The following is a 19,041-nucleotide window of genomic DNA, read 5'->3' on the forward strand; positions in this document are numbered from 1 at the left end:
TTTGGTGATGCCACAGAAAAGGCCAAGGGTGTTCCAATTAGCTTTGTCTTCTTCCGTCGTCATATTGTTCCACATAAATAGTTCCTAATGTAGTTCTCAACAGCGGTGAATAACGTCCAAGGATTGTTTCTCTACTTGACGGCAAAGACCGAGAACCGAAAATGTTCCGATTGTAATTGATGTCTGCATCTCAGCCAGTGAGATGTGCTTTCTCATTTGAATTTGGGTACATGTACATTAAAATGGCTGAAATACCTCTCGAAATTTAATATAATCCATGCCCCATAGAGACACAAAAGATAAATTGTAAACGAGAAATTTAGAGAAGAGATAATGAATACATATTAATCAGGGCCGGCGCTACCAAATAGGCAAACTAGGCAGCCGCCTAGGGCGCTGATTTCAGGGGGCGCATTTCTCCAAATCAACAACAGTTTTGAAAAATAAATAGATAAATTTCAGTTTTATTGAGGGTCGTTTTTTATCCTGGTTTATTTCATACAGGGACAAATAATCGGGTAGATTCAGTCTGACCGAAACACCAGGCTGACCAGAACAAGCAAAATGAGTGAGTGAAAATCGTGCGTATACGAAACTTTCAGAACGTAATTACGTTCGCGTCTTTTTATAGGCCACGAGGTTTTCGAAACCTTCAGTTTGCCGCGGAAACCAAATTGAGGGGAGTAACTCCTTTTTTTAATGGTATAAACAAGGAAAGAATTGGGCAGATAAATTTGCCCATTTCATGAACTGGGCAATTTGACAGATTGGCCGTAACACACACACACACACACACACACACACACACACACACACACACATATATATATATATATATATATATATATATATATATATATATATATATATATATATATATATATATATATATATATATATATATATATTCCAGCGTGCCATGGCCATGGAGCCCAGTACCACAAGCGAAAAGCAGAACAAATTAAGGGGCTAGCAAAACAAGAGGGGTTCTTCCTGAAATAACTTCGTGAACAGAAAGCAAAACAAGAACACGATGAGTGTGCTCTTGCTGAAATTAGCACTGGGGCACTGAATGTTGTGAACCTACTACACATCATGATCAAAGCTTTTCTTGCGGTGTCCGGACATTTGAGCACAGAGGGGTAAAAATTACCCTTGGTCTGTGCTCAAATGTTGAGAAAAAAATTAATTTGTTTTTATTGTTTATAAATTTTGAAATGGATATATTCCGGGGGGGGGGGGGGGGGCGCCAGAATCTAACCTTGCCTAGGGCGCCAGACAGTCTGGCGCCGGCCCTGATATTAATAAGTGCTTCTCTTTCTGTAAATGTATGACTATTTGTCGTGTGAAGCAGTATAATTGCTTTTCAGGTGACCATATCTCACTTTTCAAAACGGCGGAGAAACGTATTTACAGAACTGACATGCCAAGCTTTTGTCGAAGCCGGTTTTCTAGCAACGGCATGGCTTTCCGTAGATGCCAGGTTCAGAATTATTTATTTTGTCAGCTAAAACAAAACACACACGAGCGCGAGCGCGCGCGCACGCACACACACACTAGACATGATGCGTACAGAGGCGTGGAATTTGACAGTTTTTAGTGCATCCCTACCTTTCAGTACATGGAACATATTTGAAACTATTTAGTGCATCTCTACCTTCCAGTAATCGACAAAACTAAACTCATTTCTATTGTAATGACCAGCTAATTGTAATAAAGTGTATAATGTTTACTGGAATTATAATATTTGTAGAGGATTTGCATCACAATTTTTATTGATACAGGTTTGTGGGATTTACGGGTAAAGATATTACATCCAAGACACTTTATCACATTCAAGATTTAATTTTGAATGTGATTCTTCGCATAATTACAGGAGTTTAATGTATTTACCGTATCATACAAATTCCCGTCGGGTCAGTGTCATAATCATTGATACCATCAATGCAGTGCTATCGATTTCAATATTTACAATAACATCTCTTTGCCATATCGTTTTCAACATTGTATCACAACTAGATCATGTGGAGCATGTTATTCCAAACTAGTTTCAAAGGTTTGAAAAATAATTGAAAATTTGAGCACGATCTTGTGAAAACGGTTCAAACGTTATGTTGTTTCGGAAAAACGGTTTGAATAAAAGGGTACGCATACTTTGCTGTCGTATCACAAAAGAGTGAATATAGCTAGGTTTTTTTAAAAACTTATTCCAGGACCATTGATAGGAATACCAGAAACTCCCATACAAGATATTGGCCAGCTTTGTGACATAAATAGCACAGATCCGAGAAACTGCCCCGATCCACTGACGAGATGTCGCGAGATTGTGGGACGTGTCAACACAAGGTGTCAGTGTGTGCCAGGATTTTCAAGCAGATATAACGAGTCTATTTGCTTAGGTATGTTAAAAAGGCATTTGCTTCCCGGTCTGAATATCCTCTTCTCTACCCACCCGACTAATGGTTGCCTTAGAAAACATTTTTCCTTGAACAAGCTTTACCTCATCTCAGGGCCATTTTCCTTTGGGAGAAAACTTCATTTTTTTCTCTCTAAAATTTAAACTGCAATAGAGCCAAATACCTGCTATACATTAGAATAGTATTTCATCTCGAAAGAAAATGGTTCTAAGGTTTAATATCGAGATGGAAAATGGGGCTCGGTAGCAATCTTTTGATTATTCGTTCTTATGGAGAAAAATGGATGAGAGAGAGAGAGAGAGAGAGAGAGAGAGAGAGAGAGAGAGATTTGGACTTTTAACGTAGCTTTAACAATTTTTCAGTCATATCGCTACGATGTCTGCAATGTGCCATTTTATAGTGATGACTAGCACTGGGACATCATGCCGCAGACATGTAGCATGATGTCCCACCCAGTCACATTATCCTGACACCAGGCCGACCAGTCCTAACACTAACCTCTTAATGCTGAGCGCCAAACGAGGCAGCTGTTAGTACAACTTTTGTAAATTTTTGGTACGACTCTGCTGGGGATCGAACTCACGACGTTCCGCATCCGAGATGGACGCTCTAACCACTAGGCCAGAGAGAGAGAGAGAGAGAGAGAGAGAGAGAGAGCTGTTGCGGCGGCAGAATGCTGACACCACACTAGAATTCTCCAAGACAGAAGTTTTCCTCAGAGGTGTGGGTGGTCGTGGAATTATCCTATACTTACTTGTCACCGGCATAGATTAGATTCTGTGGTGACTTTTCCAGCAGTAAAATGACTCTATGGTAGAATTTTCTGGTTAAAAGTCCAGTATAAGGTCCTTTTTCCCCGGATGAATATTGACTTGGCAGATCACTACTAACGAGTTCACCGCCCCCTAGTTTACTTAACCAAGCGATAATATGGATTTTCACTCTAATATCGAGTTTACTTAACCAAGCGATAATAAGGATTTTAACTCTAACATCGAGTTACATAAGCAAGCGATAATATGGATTTTCACTCTAACACCGAGTTTACTTAACCAAGCGATAATATGGATTTTCAATCTAACATCGAGTTTACTTAACCAAGCGATAATATGGATTTTCACTCAAACATCGAGTTTACATAAGCAAGCGATAATATGGATTTTCACTCTAACATCGAGTTTACATAAGCAAGCGATAACATTGATTTTGACACTAACATCGAGTTTACTTAACCAAGCGATAATATGGATTTTCACTCTAAAATCGAGTTTACATAAGCAAGCGATAACATGATTTCCACTCTAACATCGAGTTTACATAAGCAAGCGATAATGTGGATTTACTCTCTTACATCGAGTATACATAAGCAAGCGATAACATGGATTTCTACTCTAACATGGAGTTTAAATAAGCAAGCGATACTATCGAGTTCCACTCCAACATCGAGTTTGAATAAGCAAGCGATAATATCGATTTCCACTCTAACATCGAGTTTGAATAAGTAAGCGATTATCTCGAGTTCCACTCTAATATCGAGTTTAGATAAGCAAGCGATAATATGGATTTTCACTCTAACATCTAGTTTACATAAGCAAGCGATAATATGGGTTTTCACTCTAACATCGAGTTTACTTAACCAAGCGATAATATGGATTTTCACTCTAATATCGAGTTTACTTAACCAAGCGATAATATGGATTTTCACTCTAACATCGAGTTTACATAAGCAAGCGATAATGTGGATTTTCACTCTAACATCTAGTTTACATAAGCAAGCGATAATATGGGTTTTCACTCAAACATCGAGTTTACTTAACCAAGCGATAATATGGATTTTCACTCTAATATCGAGTTTACTTATCCAAGCGATACTATGGATTTTCACTCTAACATGGAGTTTACTTAACCAAGCGATAATATGGATTTTCACTCAAACATCGAGTTTACATAAGCAAGCGATAATATGGGTTTTCACTCAAGCATCGAGTTTACTTAACCAAGCGATAATATGGATTTTCACTCTAATATCGAGTTTGCTTAACCAAGCGATAATATGGATTTTCACTCTAACATCGAGTTTACTTAACCAAGCGATAATATGGATTTTCACTCAAACATCGAGTTTACATAAGCAAGCGAAAACATGATTTCCACTCTAACATCGAGTTTGCATAAGCAAGCGAAAACATGATTTCCACTCTAACATCGAGTTTACATAAGCAAGCGATAATGTGGATTTACACTCTCACATCGAGTTTACGTAAGCAAGCGATACTATGATTTCCACTCTAACATTGAGTTTACATAAGCAAGCGATAACATGGATTTCTACTATAACATGGAGTTTAAATAAGCAAGCGATACTATTGATACCCCCTCCAACATCGAGTTTGAATAAACAAGCGATAATATCGAGTTCCACTCTAACATCGAGTTTGAATAAGTAAGCGATTATGTCGAGTTCCACTCTAATATCGAGTTTACATAAGCAAGCGATAATATGGATTTCCACTCTAGCATCGAGTTTACATAAGCAAGCGATAATATGGATTTCCACTCTAACATCGAGTTTAAATAAGCAAGTGATAATATCGATTTACAAACTAACATCGAGTTTACATAAGCAAGCGATAATATTGAATCACCACTGTAACACTAAGTTGCATAAGCAAGCGATAATATGGATATCCACTCTAATATCGAGTTTAAATAGCGAAGCGATAACTGGAATTTCGACTCTAAAATCGACAAAATTTATAATAAAGAAAAAGAGGAAGAAAGGTTATAACAAGTCGTAAAGAAAATAAGTAAATATTAAAGAAGTCGTTAGGAAAATGATATTTAAATTCTGTTAACGGAGAGATATTTTTTCTATAAAACTACTATAATTTTACTTGAACCTTTCTGTGAAGCCACGAAAGGGGAAAGTAATAAAATGAAAGAAAGAAAGAAAGTTGTTGTTGTTGCTGTTGTTGTTGTTGTTGTTGTTGTTGTTGCTGTTGTTGTTGTTGTTGCTGTTGTAGTGTTTTACGCCATTTTTCAGCACACTATAGGCTATACATGGCGGCGAGTATTAATGGTGGAGGAAGAACCTGAGAAAAACCCCGGAATGAACCACCGACCCACGAGAAGCTACTGGCAAGCTTTCTCACATACCCACATTGGCCGAATCTGAGACTCGAACCCACACAGACAGAGGTGAGATGGCAGTGATCCGTAACGGATAGCGCTTTAGACCACTCGGCACCCCAAAGAAAGAAAGAAAGAAACAAAGAAAGAATGAAAGTAAAAAGAAAGAAAGAAAGAAAAAAGAAAGAAAGAAAGGAAGAAAGAAAGAAAGAAATACAAATTACGGATCGTAATTAAGATGCACGTTTCGACTGAAGAAATAAGTTGTCTAGTCTTACCTTTTTTTTATTTTCAGTGTCTGAATTAAACATCTTTCTTTTGTCTTATAATAACATAGCAAGTAGGACACTGTATCGTATTTATTCTAAAAAAAACTGTTTTTTTTAACAAACCATTTTTTCTCGACAGAAGTTCAAACTTACTACATTAACTTCATCATAACAGAGGAAGTGGGTTGCGACCATTCGATGACCACACGAGAAGACCCTCGCTGTTACCTTTACACGCCGTTTAAATACGTAAAGCAGTATGGAAACCCAGTCACTAAAGCTTTCAGAACTATCCGGGAACGCATCACCGTACTTGGGGTAATTTGGATTGCTGAGCCTAACCCCTTTCGCAAGACCTAATGCTATAGTTTCATTCAGATCATATGCGAGTATGTTAGCAAATATTAGCATATTGATGGAAATGTTGGGTTTTCCTGGATATTCCGAAAACATATTTGACGAACTGAGTAGCAAATATTGGCTAATTAATGAAATTTGTTCCACCTGTTTACAGAACTTCTCAAATAGTTTGTAAGTTCTTTAATATTAGTTTATTGATGAAAACATTTATGCTTGCTGATTTCATGGGAACTTTTACTTATTATTGGTACTATCCTGCTGACGAACCGGGATCCAAATGGGATTTGAAGGTTAAGGGTATGGTTTACATGTCTAAGAGATCATTATGTAAGACATATAAGTTTAGGGGTATGGTTGATATGTCTAAGAGATCATTATGTAAGACATAGAGGTTCAGGGGTATGGTTTACACGTCTAAGATATCTTTATGTAAGACATGGAGGTTTAGGGGTACGGTTTACACGTCTAAGAGATCATTATGTAAGACATGGAGGTTTAGGGGAACGGATTACATGTCTAAGAGATCATTATGCAAGACATGGAGGTTTAGGGGTACGGATTACATGTCTAAAAGACCTTTATGTAAGACATGGAGGTTTAGGGGTACGGATTACATGTCTAAGAGATCATTATGTAAGACATGGAGGTTTAGGGGTCCGGATTACATGTCTAAGAGATCATTATGCAAGACATGGAGGTTTAGGGGTACGGATTACATGTCTAAGAGACCTTTATGTAAGACATGGAGGTTTAGGGGTACGGATTACATGTCTAAGAGATCATTATGTAAGACATGGAGGTTTAGGGGTACGGATTACATGTCTAAGAGACCTTTATGTAAGACTCTGTGATATTTTTATGTTATCAGGTTAGTTAAATCTCCTCGCTGCATTTATCAATGGTATTTTATATTCATCTACAATTAAGGAAACATATTTCGAGTTTTGGGGAACGTTTTCTATTTCAGACTGTAATGCCAGTTAATAGTTTGGAAAATGTCTTTCACAGATTCAGCGACAAAGACCCGCGACTGTTTCGCCACTTTAACTGTCTTCTGGTTTAACGCAGTTCTGATGTATTTTATGTTTATGTTGGACCAATCTGACCTACTTTTGAGCTAGTTTTGTGTGAGGTCATGGACCTATTTTAGAAACATAGTCCCCTGTAATCCCATTTCTCTAAATTTCTAAAATTTTTGTCCTCAAATTGACTTTTTAAAATAACGTTTTAATTTCTTCGTAGTCGAAACTGATTTCCTAAAATTATCATTTTGCAGACATCAATGTTTAAAACGCAGTCACAAAATCTGCAATTCATGGAATGAATTTGTTTGATCGCTAAGGAGAATTTCAAAACTTCTTTATTTTATAATTTCGTCCACTCTGTTTCTTCAATAAATAAGAAGGCACACGTGTTTTCATATTAAAAACTACAGTCTCTGAGTTAGTATCGTTCTTTTTCGAAATTTCTACATGTGACATAATTTCCAATATTATAATAAGTATCGAAAGCAAGATTTTAAAATCTCACTTTGAGGAGAGTATTTAGAAATTTGGTACGACTGGAGCCAGGTCCTAATATGCACATTATCATTTAATAATAAACCATCTCCGTGAAATGGCGTCCCAAAAAGCACAGTAGGTGTTTGTTCAAAGATTACGGAGATTCAGATCAAACATACATTTAAAAATAAGAATGCATTTTCATCAATTATATGGAAAAGCAAGTTTCGTACAGATTTAAGAAAACCTTCTTTTTCTAAAGGTTGACAAGTTATTCCTAGAGTCCAGTTTAAGTGACCGATATGTATCCAGCGAATGTTTGAATATAACGGATGTAACGAATGGACTGGACGTCAGCTTACTGTTGCACATCACAGCCTATTATTATCAGATCATAGAGCCCAGATATCTTCAGCGTTTCATCGTGGAGCTGTTGACAAAGTGAGTAATGACTTCATAGTGACTGAAAACGTTTTTTTTTTTTTAATATTCATAAGTGGTTGTGCAGTTTTACTCATACGTGCAATTTTACTGATATGTACAATTTAGTGATACGTGCAGTTTACTGATACGTGCAATTTTACTGATACGTGAAGTTTGCTGATACGTGCAATTTACTGATACGTGCAATTTTACTGATACGTGCAGTTTACTGATACGTGCAGTTTACTGATACGTACAATTACTGTTGCATGCAGTTTACTGATACGTACAGTTTACTGATACGTGCAATTTTACTGATACGTGAAGTTTGCTGATACGTGCAATTTACTGATACGTGCAATTTTACTGATACGTGCAGTTTACTGATATGTGCAATTACTGTTGCATGCAGTTTACTGATACGTACAGTTTACTGATACGTGCAATTACTGTTGCATGCAGTTTACTGATACGTACAGTTTACTGATACGTGCAGTTTTACTGACACGTGCATCTGAGAGTGCTTGCTAATGTTGGTAATGTGTACACCAGGTCCTAAACTTTCGAAGACTTAAAAATTTCGGAATATGGCAGCCTTGAATAATAATAAAAAAATATTTTTACATTTGAACTAGCACTATACATGCCATTATGGATCGTTAGTAAATTAAAATAATAATAACATTTTTTATGGTCAAATTTGAAGTACTGTAGTACCAGATTAATTAATCTATAGAGCTAAAGGTTTTACTACTATTTTAGCTAGATAGAATTATAAGCTATTGGTTGCTTGTCTTGATATAAATAAATTGATATTAAGAAACTGATATGTATTTTGGTGTATATTACATTTTATTATAGGCATTCTGCTATAATTGTGCGATATATTGATGCACGACATCGTTTACCGTCGATATTTTAACACATGATATTTTCAGAGCGATGTTTGTGAAGCACAATGTTTTGACACACTCTCCTTGCTGTAGAAATAGACCACATAGTATGACACACTCTCCTTGCCGTAGAAATAGACAACAGAGTATGACACACTCTTCTTGCTGTAAAAATAGACCACAGAGTATGACACACTCTCCTTGCTGTAGAAATAGACAACAGAGTATGACACACTCTTCTTGCTGTAGAAATAGACCACAGAGTATGACACATTCTCCTTGCTGCAGAAATAGACTACAGAGTATGACACACTTTTCTTGTTGTAGAAATAGACCAAAGAGTATGACACACTCTTCTTGCTGTTGAAATAGACCACATAATATTACACACTCTTCTTGCTGTAGAAATAGACCACAGAGTATGACACACTCTTCTTGCTGTAGAAATATACTAGAGTATGACACTTTCTTGCTGCAGAAATATACTAGAGTATGACACACTCTCCTTGCTGTAGAAATATACTAGAGTATGACACACTTTTCTTGCTGCAGAAATATACTAGAGTATGACACACTCTCCATGCTGTAGAAATATACTAGAGTATGACAGTAGTTAAGTGGGGTACATTAGCGACAATGGGAATTAGCATTACAGAGACCCCTGGGTCAGATTAGCGACAAGGGAAATTTAACATGGTGAAAAGTCGTGGGTCAGATTAGCGATAAGGGAAATTAACATGGAGAAAAATCGTGGGTCACTCTAGCGACAAAGGGAATTTAACATGGAACTATAGTGTGGGTCTGTCTAGCGACAAGGGGAAATTAACATGGGGAATAGAGTTTGGGCTTTTGGGACTTTTTAAAAAAATTTTAAATTTAAATTTAAATTTAAATTTAAATTTTAAAAAAGGGTAGGCAATGGAAAGGCTATCTCTTTTCGAGAAATATGGCTGGCCCTGAAAAGGGCCTTTGGGTTTATGTTAATGTATTCATTAACATAAATGGTACCGCATTGGTCTTCTTCTTGTCCTTAGGCTTCGTCTCACTGTTGGTCCGTAAATCAGCACTCTTTTCAGGCATCCTTGTCTTTCTATGTAGATCCTACGTATCCACAGGCTGGTGTTTGTCCTGTGGACAACGGTCCACTTGGCTCGGACATACATGAGCATGTCCGTCCGGAACATCATGGAAGACACAAGCGTAGAAGATTGCACATCGGTCCACATCTTGAAGCGACGAGAACAAGTGAATCAATGCAGTGAACTGCGCTTATTTATAGGTACAGGAAGGATTGAAACGGATTGAATTCATTTACCAATCCGAACACGCGTTACAAAATTCAGTCAGCTCGCATCCAATCCGAAGAGAGCAGTCTGTGACGTCACGTGGTCTATATAGATTCGTTAGCGCTTGTGTGCAGTCAATCTATGCGACAGTGATTCAACATGACGGAAACTCAGAAAACGATCCATTGGGGTGCACCAGCAGGGGAGACTGCCCAAGGGAACCCGGACTTACTTTCAGAAGAGGTACATTGGGATTTTGTGGATTTTCTTACCTCGCAAGAATTTGTTCCGGAACCTTCGTTACCTTCTTCATTACCGCAAGTGGAGAATTTTAGACAGAGACAGAAAGAAGAATTGGAGAAATTTATGCAACGACAAAAGGAAGCGGAACAAGCTTTTCTCCTACAGCAACAGCAACAGCAACAAGAAGAGGTAAGAAAAAAACAACAGCAACAACAGCAAGAAGAAGTAGCAGCAAAGAAACAAGAGGGTGAAAATCAAACGGCTACGGTACTGTTGGACATTTTAGCGGAGTTAAGAAGTCTGAAACAAATGTATCAGACTTCTTTATCACGACCGAAGAGAATACGACCTTCCCGAGCTAAACACGCCAACCCTGTGACTAAGCCTGTCCTACCACCCTTAGTGATTTCAACCCAATCATCAGAAGTAGGCCTTGGCCGTGGCAAAGGCTTAAGGCAGTTAAAGTTGATTGGTTAAACTCACCCCTACACCAAAATAAAAAGGCCCTTTTCAGGGCCACCCACATTTCTCGAAAAGAAATACAATTTCAATTTGCCAATAACTCAAGAATAAACCCCACCCATTTTACCTTATAGTACGTGTCTGTGTATGAGTGCGTGAGTGTAGCTTCTTATTTTAAAATCAGAACTCAAAGACACTTACCTTATATCATTCATGTATTCTTTTATCCATTTTTTTACAATCCAATTCACAATTCACCACAGAACACTTTAATTAAAAGTTCATTGACTTCTTCTTTCTCCTTGTTTAGTCTCTCTGTTTTTTTAATTTCTTCACCGTTTTTTCCTCATTTTCTTCCCTTCTTCTTTTCTTCTCCTGTTTCTTTGCTTCTTGTAAATAGAATTGTCTTCTTTCTTCCTCTTCTTCCTCTGAAGAATCCCTCTCTTCTTTCGAAGAATCCCTCTCTTCTTCCGAAGAATCCCTCTCTTCTTCTGAAGAATCCTTCTTTTCTTCTGACTCCTCTTGTTTCTTTTTTGGGCAATCTGGAGACCAATGTCCTTTTTCTTGACAATAATAACAGGTATCTTGACTTTTGTCTTTTTTAGCCCCTGTTTTTTTCTTTTTTTGACGGTCTGGACACTCTGAAGACCAATGCCCTTTCTTCTGACAGATATAGCAAGTATCTTGACTTTTATCTCGAAAGGAAGGAGAGTAGTCCGTCGGCTGGTCTGAAGAGAATTTTCTAATGACCCCTCGCAAAGCTCTGACGAAACGTTCCATCTGGGTAGTCTCTTCCATTGTTGTGCTCAGCTTGAGAGTGAAATGAATAGTGAAAGGACAAGACACACACCCTTTTTATATACGCTGGTTTGCCAAGACTATAAATTAGTCTATGGTGTTTAAACTTGAGTCATTTGACGTTTTGCACTCAAGATGAAACGATCCCATTCATTCGAGAAGAAAGAAGAAGAAGAAAGTAAGAGGCAGAAACGTGATCTATCGCCTCGTACCAGGGCTGAAATCTTGGCACAAATTCATGCCAGTGATTTTGAAGAGGACATGAGTGAACCAGATTCCGAACCCTCTAAACCAAGTTCACCACCCTTAGTCAACCCTGAAAAGTACTATTCCATTCGAGAGACGGAAAAGCGCTCCTCTAGAAAATCTAGAACCACGGCTTACACCTACACGGTGAAGTTTAAAGATTTCAAGGCCGACGTACCCTTGGAGAAAGCAGAAGGGTTTATCACCGAGATGTGGGATTCTTTGCTCACCGCACTCAAGCGACAATGTCAAGCCAAAGAAGACGATCGCTTGACACTATCCATAGATCACGACGGTTTGAAATCCCCTGTTTGGATCGAGTTTAGCAGACCCGCAGAACTGACCCCTTCCAAAGTCATGGACAAGATACAACAGGTGCAACAATCTAATGACCAGTTTGACATCACCGATGGTAAAGCCACACTGAAAATGGCCCACGTCTCTCCTCCTCAAGGAACTGGATGCAAAAAGATGTTATTGGTGGACGACCTTCGCAACACCAAAAAGAGTCTCGTCCGAATTAACAACCCTCAAGACCAGATGTGTTTAGCCCGTGCCATCGTGGTGGGACGAACCTATGCCAACAAGAACGACACGGTAGAATGGAAAAGAACCTGGAAAACTATTCAACGATGCGATCGAGCCAAACAACGAAATGAAGCAGAACTCCTGTTGCAACAATCCGGACTGTCCAAAGACACACCCTGTGGCATTCCTGAGATGCAAAAATTGCAAGATGCCCTAGATCCACGCTACACCTTGAAAGTGCACCCTCAAGAAATGCGTGGAACTCTGTTGTTTCGAGGCCAAGATTTTAAGGACGGAAAATACATTCATGTCTATCATCACGATGACCATTTCGATACCATTACCAGTATCACTGGATTCCTGGGATACAGTTATTATTGTGAGAAATGTGACTATGGTTATAACAATCGAGAGCAACACAAGCATTGTGGAATGAAATGCCCAGGATGTTTGGCCTCTCCACCCTGTCTGAGCGAAGGACCAGTGCCTTGTTCGACTTGTTTGCGCACGTTTGTCAGTCCTACCTGTTACCAACAACATTTGAAAACACAAGGTTCACAGAAGAAATGTGCTTGTCAACTCCTGAGATTGTGCCCTACCTGTGGACAAGGCATACTTACCAATAATGCCAAGGCACACGTATGTCGAGGAAAGAAAAAATGTCACATTTGTCACCACATCGTGGACTTGGAACACCAATGCTACGTGCAAAAAATACCAACCCCCACCAGAGGAAGAGGACGGTCACAAGAAGAAAGGCAATTTCATCTTTTTCGATTTCGAATGCATGCAAGAGACCGGCATTCACATTCCTAATTTCTGCGTGGCTCATCGAGCGTGCGAGAAGTGCATTCAAGAACCTATCTTCAGTCATTGCCCTCACTGCAGCAAGATTCCTGGAGGACGTGAAAAAATCTTTCGAGGACCAAACACGTTAGCCGATTTTGCCCGATGGGTCTTAAACCCCATCGACAAGACGTGGAGCGAAGAGGACATCGAACGTTACGGAGATTGTCATCGTCATGCCACGGTGATGGCTCACAATTTCTCCGGATACGATGGACAGTTTCTTTTGAGGTACTATACGGAACATGGCACCGAACGTCCTAAAGTGATTTTGAACGGAGCCAAAATCATTTTCATGCAAGTGGGACAAGTACAGTTTAAAGATTCGATGAGTTACTTAGCCATGCCTTTGAGTCGAATGCCTAAAACGTTTGGAATGACAGAAATGGCTAAAGGGTACTTTCCACACTTTTTCAATACGGAAGCCAATCAACATGCCGTTCTACCCCATTTGCCTGAGGCTCACTATTACGACCCCGACAACATGCGTACCGAACAACGAGAAGCTTTCTACGCTTGGTACCAGGCTCATGCCTCTGACCCCTTCGACTTTCAGGAAGAAATGTTAAAGTATTGTCGTTCCGACGTGGACATTTTACGGCGTTGCTGTGGAAAATTTCGAGAACTGTTCATGGAACACGGAGGGGTCGATCCTTTGAAAGAATCTTGCACCATTGCCAAAGCGTGTTCCTTAGTGTACCGCCAACGATTCATGCCTGAAAACACCGTGGCTGTCATCAGTCCTCAAACGACCCACTATGTCAAGCGTCAATACTCGGTCAAAGCCCTACGTTGGTTACATTACTTGTGCAACAAGGAAGACAAATGGATTCAGCATGCCCGCAACGGAGGAGGCGAAAAGACCATCGGAACGTATTCGGTCGATGGCTGAGACTTAGAAAACCCCAAGATCGTGTACGAGTTTAACGGTTGCTTATTTCACGGATGTCCCGTCTGCTACCCTGACCGTGACACTAAAAATCAGTTTTTGCAACGAACCATGGAAGACTTGTACCAGGACACTTGTCAGCGACGCCTAAAGTTAGAACAGCAAGGATACGAAGTGGTGGAAATGTGGGAACACGAGTACGATCACCGTTTGAAAACCGATCCCGAGTTTAAACGCCTCGTGGAAAGTTACCAGTTCATGGACCCGCTGAACCCGAGGGATAGTTTGTACGGAGGAAGGACCAATGCCACCTGTTTGCTGTACCAAGCCGACGAAGAGAAAGGAGAAGAAATCAAATACTTGGACGTGTGTTCGCTGTATCCCTACGTGTGCAAATATTGTCGCTTTCCTGTAGGGCACCCGCAATTGTTGACGGAACACATCGACCTGAAAAACATTCGACAATACGAAGGCTTGATCAAGTGTAAAGTTTTGCCTCCCACGAACCTATACCATCCCGTCTTACCTCACCATTGTCAAGGCAAACTGATGTTTCCCTTGTGCCGTACTTGTGCCGAAACGTGCAACCAGGACCAACCTTGCCATCACAGCCAGGAAGAGCGTGCCTTGACGGGAACCTGGGTCAGCGTGGAATTGTTCAAAGCTCTGGACATGGGATACCAACTGTTAGAAGTGTACGAAATTTGCCACTTTCCCAAGACACAACAGTACCACAAGTGTGACCCTACTCAGAAAGGCATTTTCGCCGACTACGTGGATGCCTTTTTGAAACTGAAACAAGAAGCCAGCGGCTATCCTTCCTGGTGTCACACTCCCGAAGACCAAATACAATTCAAAGAGGAATACTATGCACAAGAAGGCATCTCTTTAGACCACATCGACAAAAACGAAGGCAGGCGATCGTTTGCCAAAGTGATGTTAAATTGCTTGTGGGGAAAAATGGCACAACGACCGTGTTTACCCAAGACGGAATATTTGACAGAACCTTCCCGCTACTTCCAGATGATTCACGACAAAACCAAATACATGAAACACGTGGACGTCGTTCGAGAGGATTTGATCTTGGTCAATTACGAAGAAGATCTGGACTTTGTACAAGACGACCCTTTTGGAAATGTCATCATTGCGGCTTACGTGACAGCTCATGCTCGCTTAAAATTGTACGAAGCTTTAGAACTGTTAGAAGAACGCGTCCTGTACTTTGACACGGACAGTTGCATTTACATCCATCACCCGATTCAACAGCACCCTGACATCGAAGGAGACCGTTTAGGAGCCTGGACAGACGAGCATCCCGACGACAAGATTCTAAGTTTCGTCAGTGGTGGTCCCAAAAATTACGGCTACGAATACCGGGACAAACAAGGAGAAGTGCACACGACGTGCAAAGTGAAAGGACTGACTCTGAATCATCGTACCAGTCGAGTGGTCAACTTTGGGGTATTGAAAGAAGCCTTGCAATCGGGAGAGGATGGAAACTTTAAAGTGACCACCTATCAACCGAACAAGATTGTACGTTTACCCACTCACCACATCGTCAGTCGACCCTTGGAAAAAGTCTATCAAATTGTATACCAGAAGCGAGTGCGACTTCCCAATCACTTCACCTTACCGTACGGTCACGTCGGTATTGGTCTGTATATGAAAAGGAACCCTAGGCAAGATCGATAGTTCATTGTTCATTGAAGTAACTTACCATGTCGTTGACGAAGAAGAAACCAGATTGGTTAGGAGTCAAATGTTGGACATCACCGAGACCAGGGCTTTGAGGCTTGGACACAAGAGGTGGCCCAGTATGCACGAGAGTCATTCAAGGAAAAAAGTTACTTTTCAACCTGTGTTAGTGACGGTGCCAGAAGAACCCGTCACCCAGGACAGGACTGTCGTGGACAGGCCTGAAAGACTCTTTCGGGAGGACACTTGTGTGACCTTACCCCCTACTATAGAACTGGTTAGAACTTTACCCAAAACATGTTGTACAGACACTTGTGTTTATTCCACGTTCATGGTTATCATGTGCCTTTTATTCTTGTACTTAAGCCTTTGGCTTTTATGCATTTTTGTCTTTCGTATTCATGTTTGAAACATTCAATAAACGTGTTCTGAAAAAGTATATAAACTCTTGTCTTGTTTGTTTTTCGTGTCACAAGTGACATTTCTCACACCATGGCTACCTCTGCTGTCTCTGCTCCCTCTTCCTCTACTGTCAAAGTCATCGACGAACACTTAGATCGTGCCAGTTGGGAGGCTTTGTATCTTCGCCATCCCTTTAACATGCTCATTGCTGGACCTAGCGGTTCGGGCAAAAGCGAATTCGTCAAACGTTTGATCGAACATAAACATCATTTGATCGATCGACCCCCTCAACAAATCGTGTGGTGTTACAAAGAGTGGCAATCGGCGTACAGCCTCTTGCGAGAAAGTCAAGGCGATTCCATCGTGTTTGTGGAAGGCATTCCTAAAGAAGACGACGGCATCGTCTCTGACTCCCGTCTAACCCATTTGGTCATTTTCGACGACATGTTAGGAGAAGACGAAGAAGAAATTAAACTGTGGTTCACGCGCAAAGGGCATCACCGTAATGCCAGTGTCGTTTACATCACCCAAAATTTGTTTCAACAAAGTAAAGCCCATCGCACCATCAGTCTCAATGCGCATTACGTGGTCTTGTTTAAAAGCCCTCGAGATAAATCGCAAGTGCAAGTCTTAGCCAAACAGTTAGGAACGCCTTGGCTGACTCAGGCGTACGACGATGCCACTCAAACTCCACACGCCTATTTACTCGTCGATTTGAAACCTACGACTCCCGAGGATTTGCGATTTCGTACCCACTTGTTTCACCACTGGTGCCAAGACGGAGGGCCTGTCCTGTACACGTCTCCGTCCTCGACTTCATTTCACTCCCCATAAAAAATCTATAAAAACCTCAGACCCTTTTTCGTCTGTCTCACTCTCAGTGCGAACATGACGTCCCTTCAGTCGCATCTTCCCGTCAAATTGATTCGTGCCTTGTATGGCATCAGTCGAGAAAAAGATCCACAAACACGAGCTCGTGTCTTAGAAGCTAGTCTGAAAGAAGTCTTACGATGGTTCACGGTGACGGCACGTCAATTACTCCAAGGAATCATTCAGATTCCTCATCAAACCAAACGCTTTTTCGATCGAAACAAAGTCGCTTTGGTCCAACTGGCCGATCGCCGCATCGACACTCAAACCAAAAAACAAATCATTTTGAAACCTGGAGGGAGCGGTACTCTAGGAGGGGTCATCATTCGCTCACTCTTAAGATGGGATCCTAATGCCCCCAAAGTTATACCCAAGACAAAAGTCCAACGAAGCCCCAAGAAGAAAAAGACCAGGTCCCCAAGGAGAACTTCTCCAGTGGCAGGACCCTCCTCTGACCAGACACCACCCCGGAAAAAGAAAAGAAGCCCCCAGAAAAAGAAAAGTCCACAGAAAACTAGTCGCAAGAGAGGCACTTCGGCCAGGACGCAACCTTACACTCGCAAACCACGACCTGCCACGGCGGTGACTGCGTCTCCGGCAGCTTCACGTTTGTCCACTTCTCCGTTAATGACACCAAGAACTGAAGAGTACTTGGAGACGTTGATCACACCAAGAACTTCTCCGTTGATGACCCCCAAAAGAACTTCCCCAGTGGCAGGACCTTCCAATTTAGTGGCAGTGGCTGCTGCTCACAAAGTACCTTCTCCCAAAATCAAAGTTCAAGAAAGATCGGGCATGTTACAAAGTTTACTGGATTTGTCCAAGCAAGAACTGGCTCGATTTAGTCCGTTGCGTACCCCTGCACGACGTGTCATGCCTGTCCTCAAACTGATACGACGTAAAGACAATCAGTGGCGACGCGTTCCAGTATAAAAAAGGCCTGTGACCAAGTCGGGTATCAGTGTTTTTTCGGTGCTCCTGAAGACTCAAAGATGTCACCCTCCAGAAAACCCGAAGGAAAGAAAAGGAAAGGACTGCCACCACGTTTAGCCAAACATGGGGACATGTTATCTGTCCTGTCCAAAGCTTCTCCACCCCTACGAAAAAAACTCATTCAAACGGCCTCCAAAGAGGTCATCGATACCGTGTGCGAATGTTGTTTGAACGTTTTGAAAGGCACGATCCCTTTGTCCAAACACCAGAAACAATGCTTAAGCAAACATCGTCACGTTCTTCGCCAAACGGTTCAAAAGAAAATTCCCATTCGTCAAAAAAAGAAGATGTTAATACAACGTGGAGGTATTTTACCTCTCTTGTTAGGCCCCATACTGAAAGGAGTCTTGGGAACCATGTTGGGAGGACTGGTGGGAGCAAGATAAAAAGGCCTTCGGAAGTCCCAAGATCTCAGAATCGACCCCTGACAACCCCATGGAAGGACGAAAACTAGCTTTAGTGCCTTACAAACGATGGATGGAATACCATCGGTGGCAAGAACAACGCACCCCGCATTTACCTCCCAATCCCCATTTGAGCGAGATGTCCCAGTTACAACACGAATTGCAGTCCTTGATGGATCGCCAAGATTTGTCCGAAACAGAAAAATCGCAAAAGTACGGTCAACTCTTGCAACGACTGCAACTCTTTCACCAGAAAGCTTTAGACGAAACAGCTCTACCCACTCTGAAAAATTTTAAGACCTTGATGAAAAGTCCAGCACCATCACCAGTACCAGTACCAGTACCAGTACCACCAGTACCCGTGACCAAGACAGAAAAAGGAGAAG

The 19,041-nt window shown here is 40.9% G+C and overlaps 1 protein-coding gene across 8 annotated transcripts in view; it reads left to right on the forward strand.

The window, feature by feature from the left end:
• LOC149791158 (uncharacterized) overlaps window positions 1-19,041 on the forward strand; it is a 179,669-nt gene that overhangs the window by 120,067 nt on the left and 40,561 nt on the right. For all 8 annotated transcript variants that reach the window (XM_089969608.1, XM_089969609.1, XM_089969604.1 and 5 more), the window contains 3 exons: window positions 2,214-2,399; window positions 5,955-6,133; window positions 7,940-8,118. In XM_089969608.1, the coding sequence (XP_089825734.1) occupies window positions 2,214-2,399; window positions 5,955-6,133; window positions 7,940-8,118 (544 nt within the window). The remainder of the gene's footprint in view (window positions 1-2,213; window positions 2,400-5,954; window positions 6,134-7,939; window positions 8,119-19,041) is intronic.

The sequence above is a fragment of the Sinohyriopsis cumingii genome, chromosome 9 (genome assembly GCF_028554795.1).
Source record: "Sinohyriopsis cumingii isolate HCF-2022 chromosome 9, ASM2855479v2, whole genome shotgun sequence".
Lineage (NCBI taxonomy): Eukaryota > Metazoa > Mollusca > Bivalvia > Unionida > Unionidae > Sinohyriopsis > Sinohyriopsis cumingii.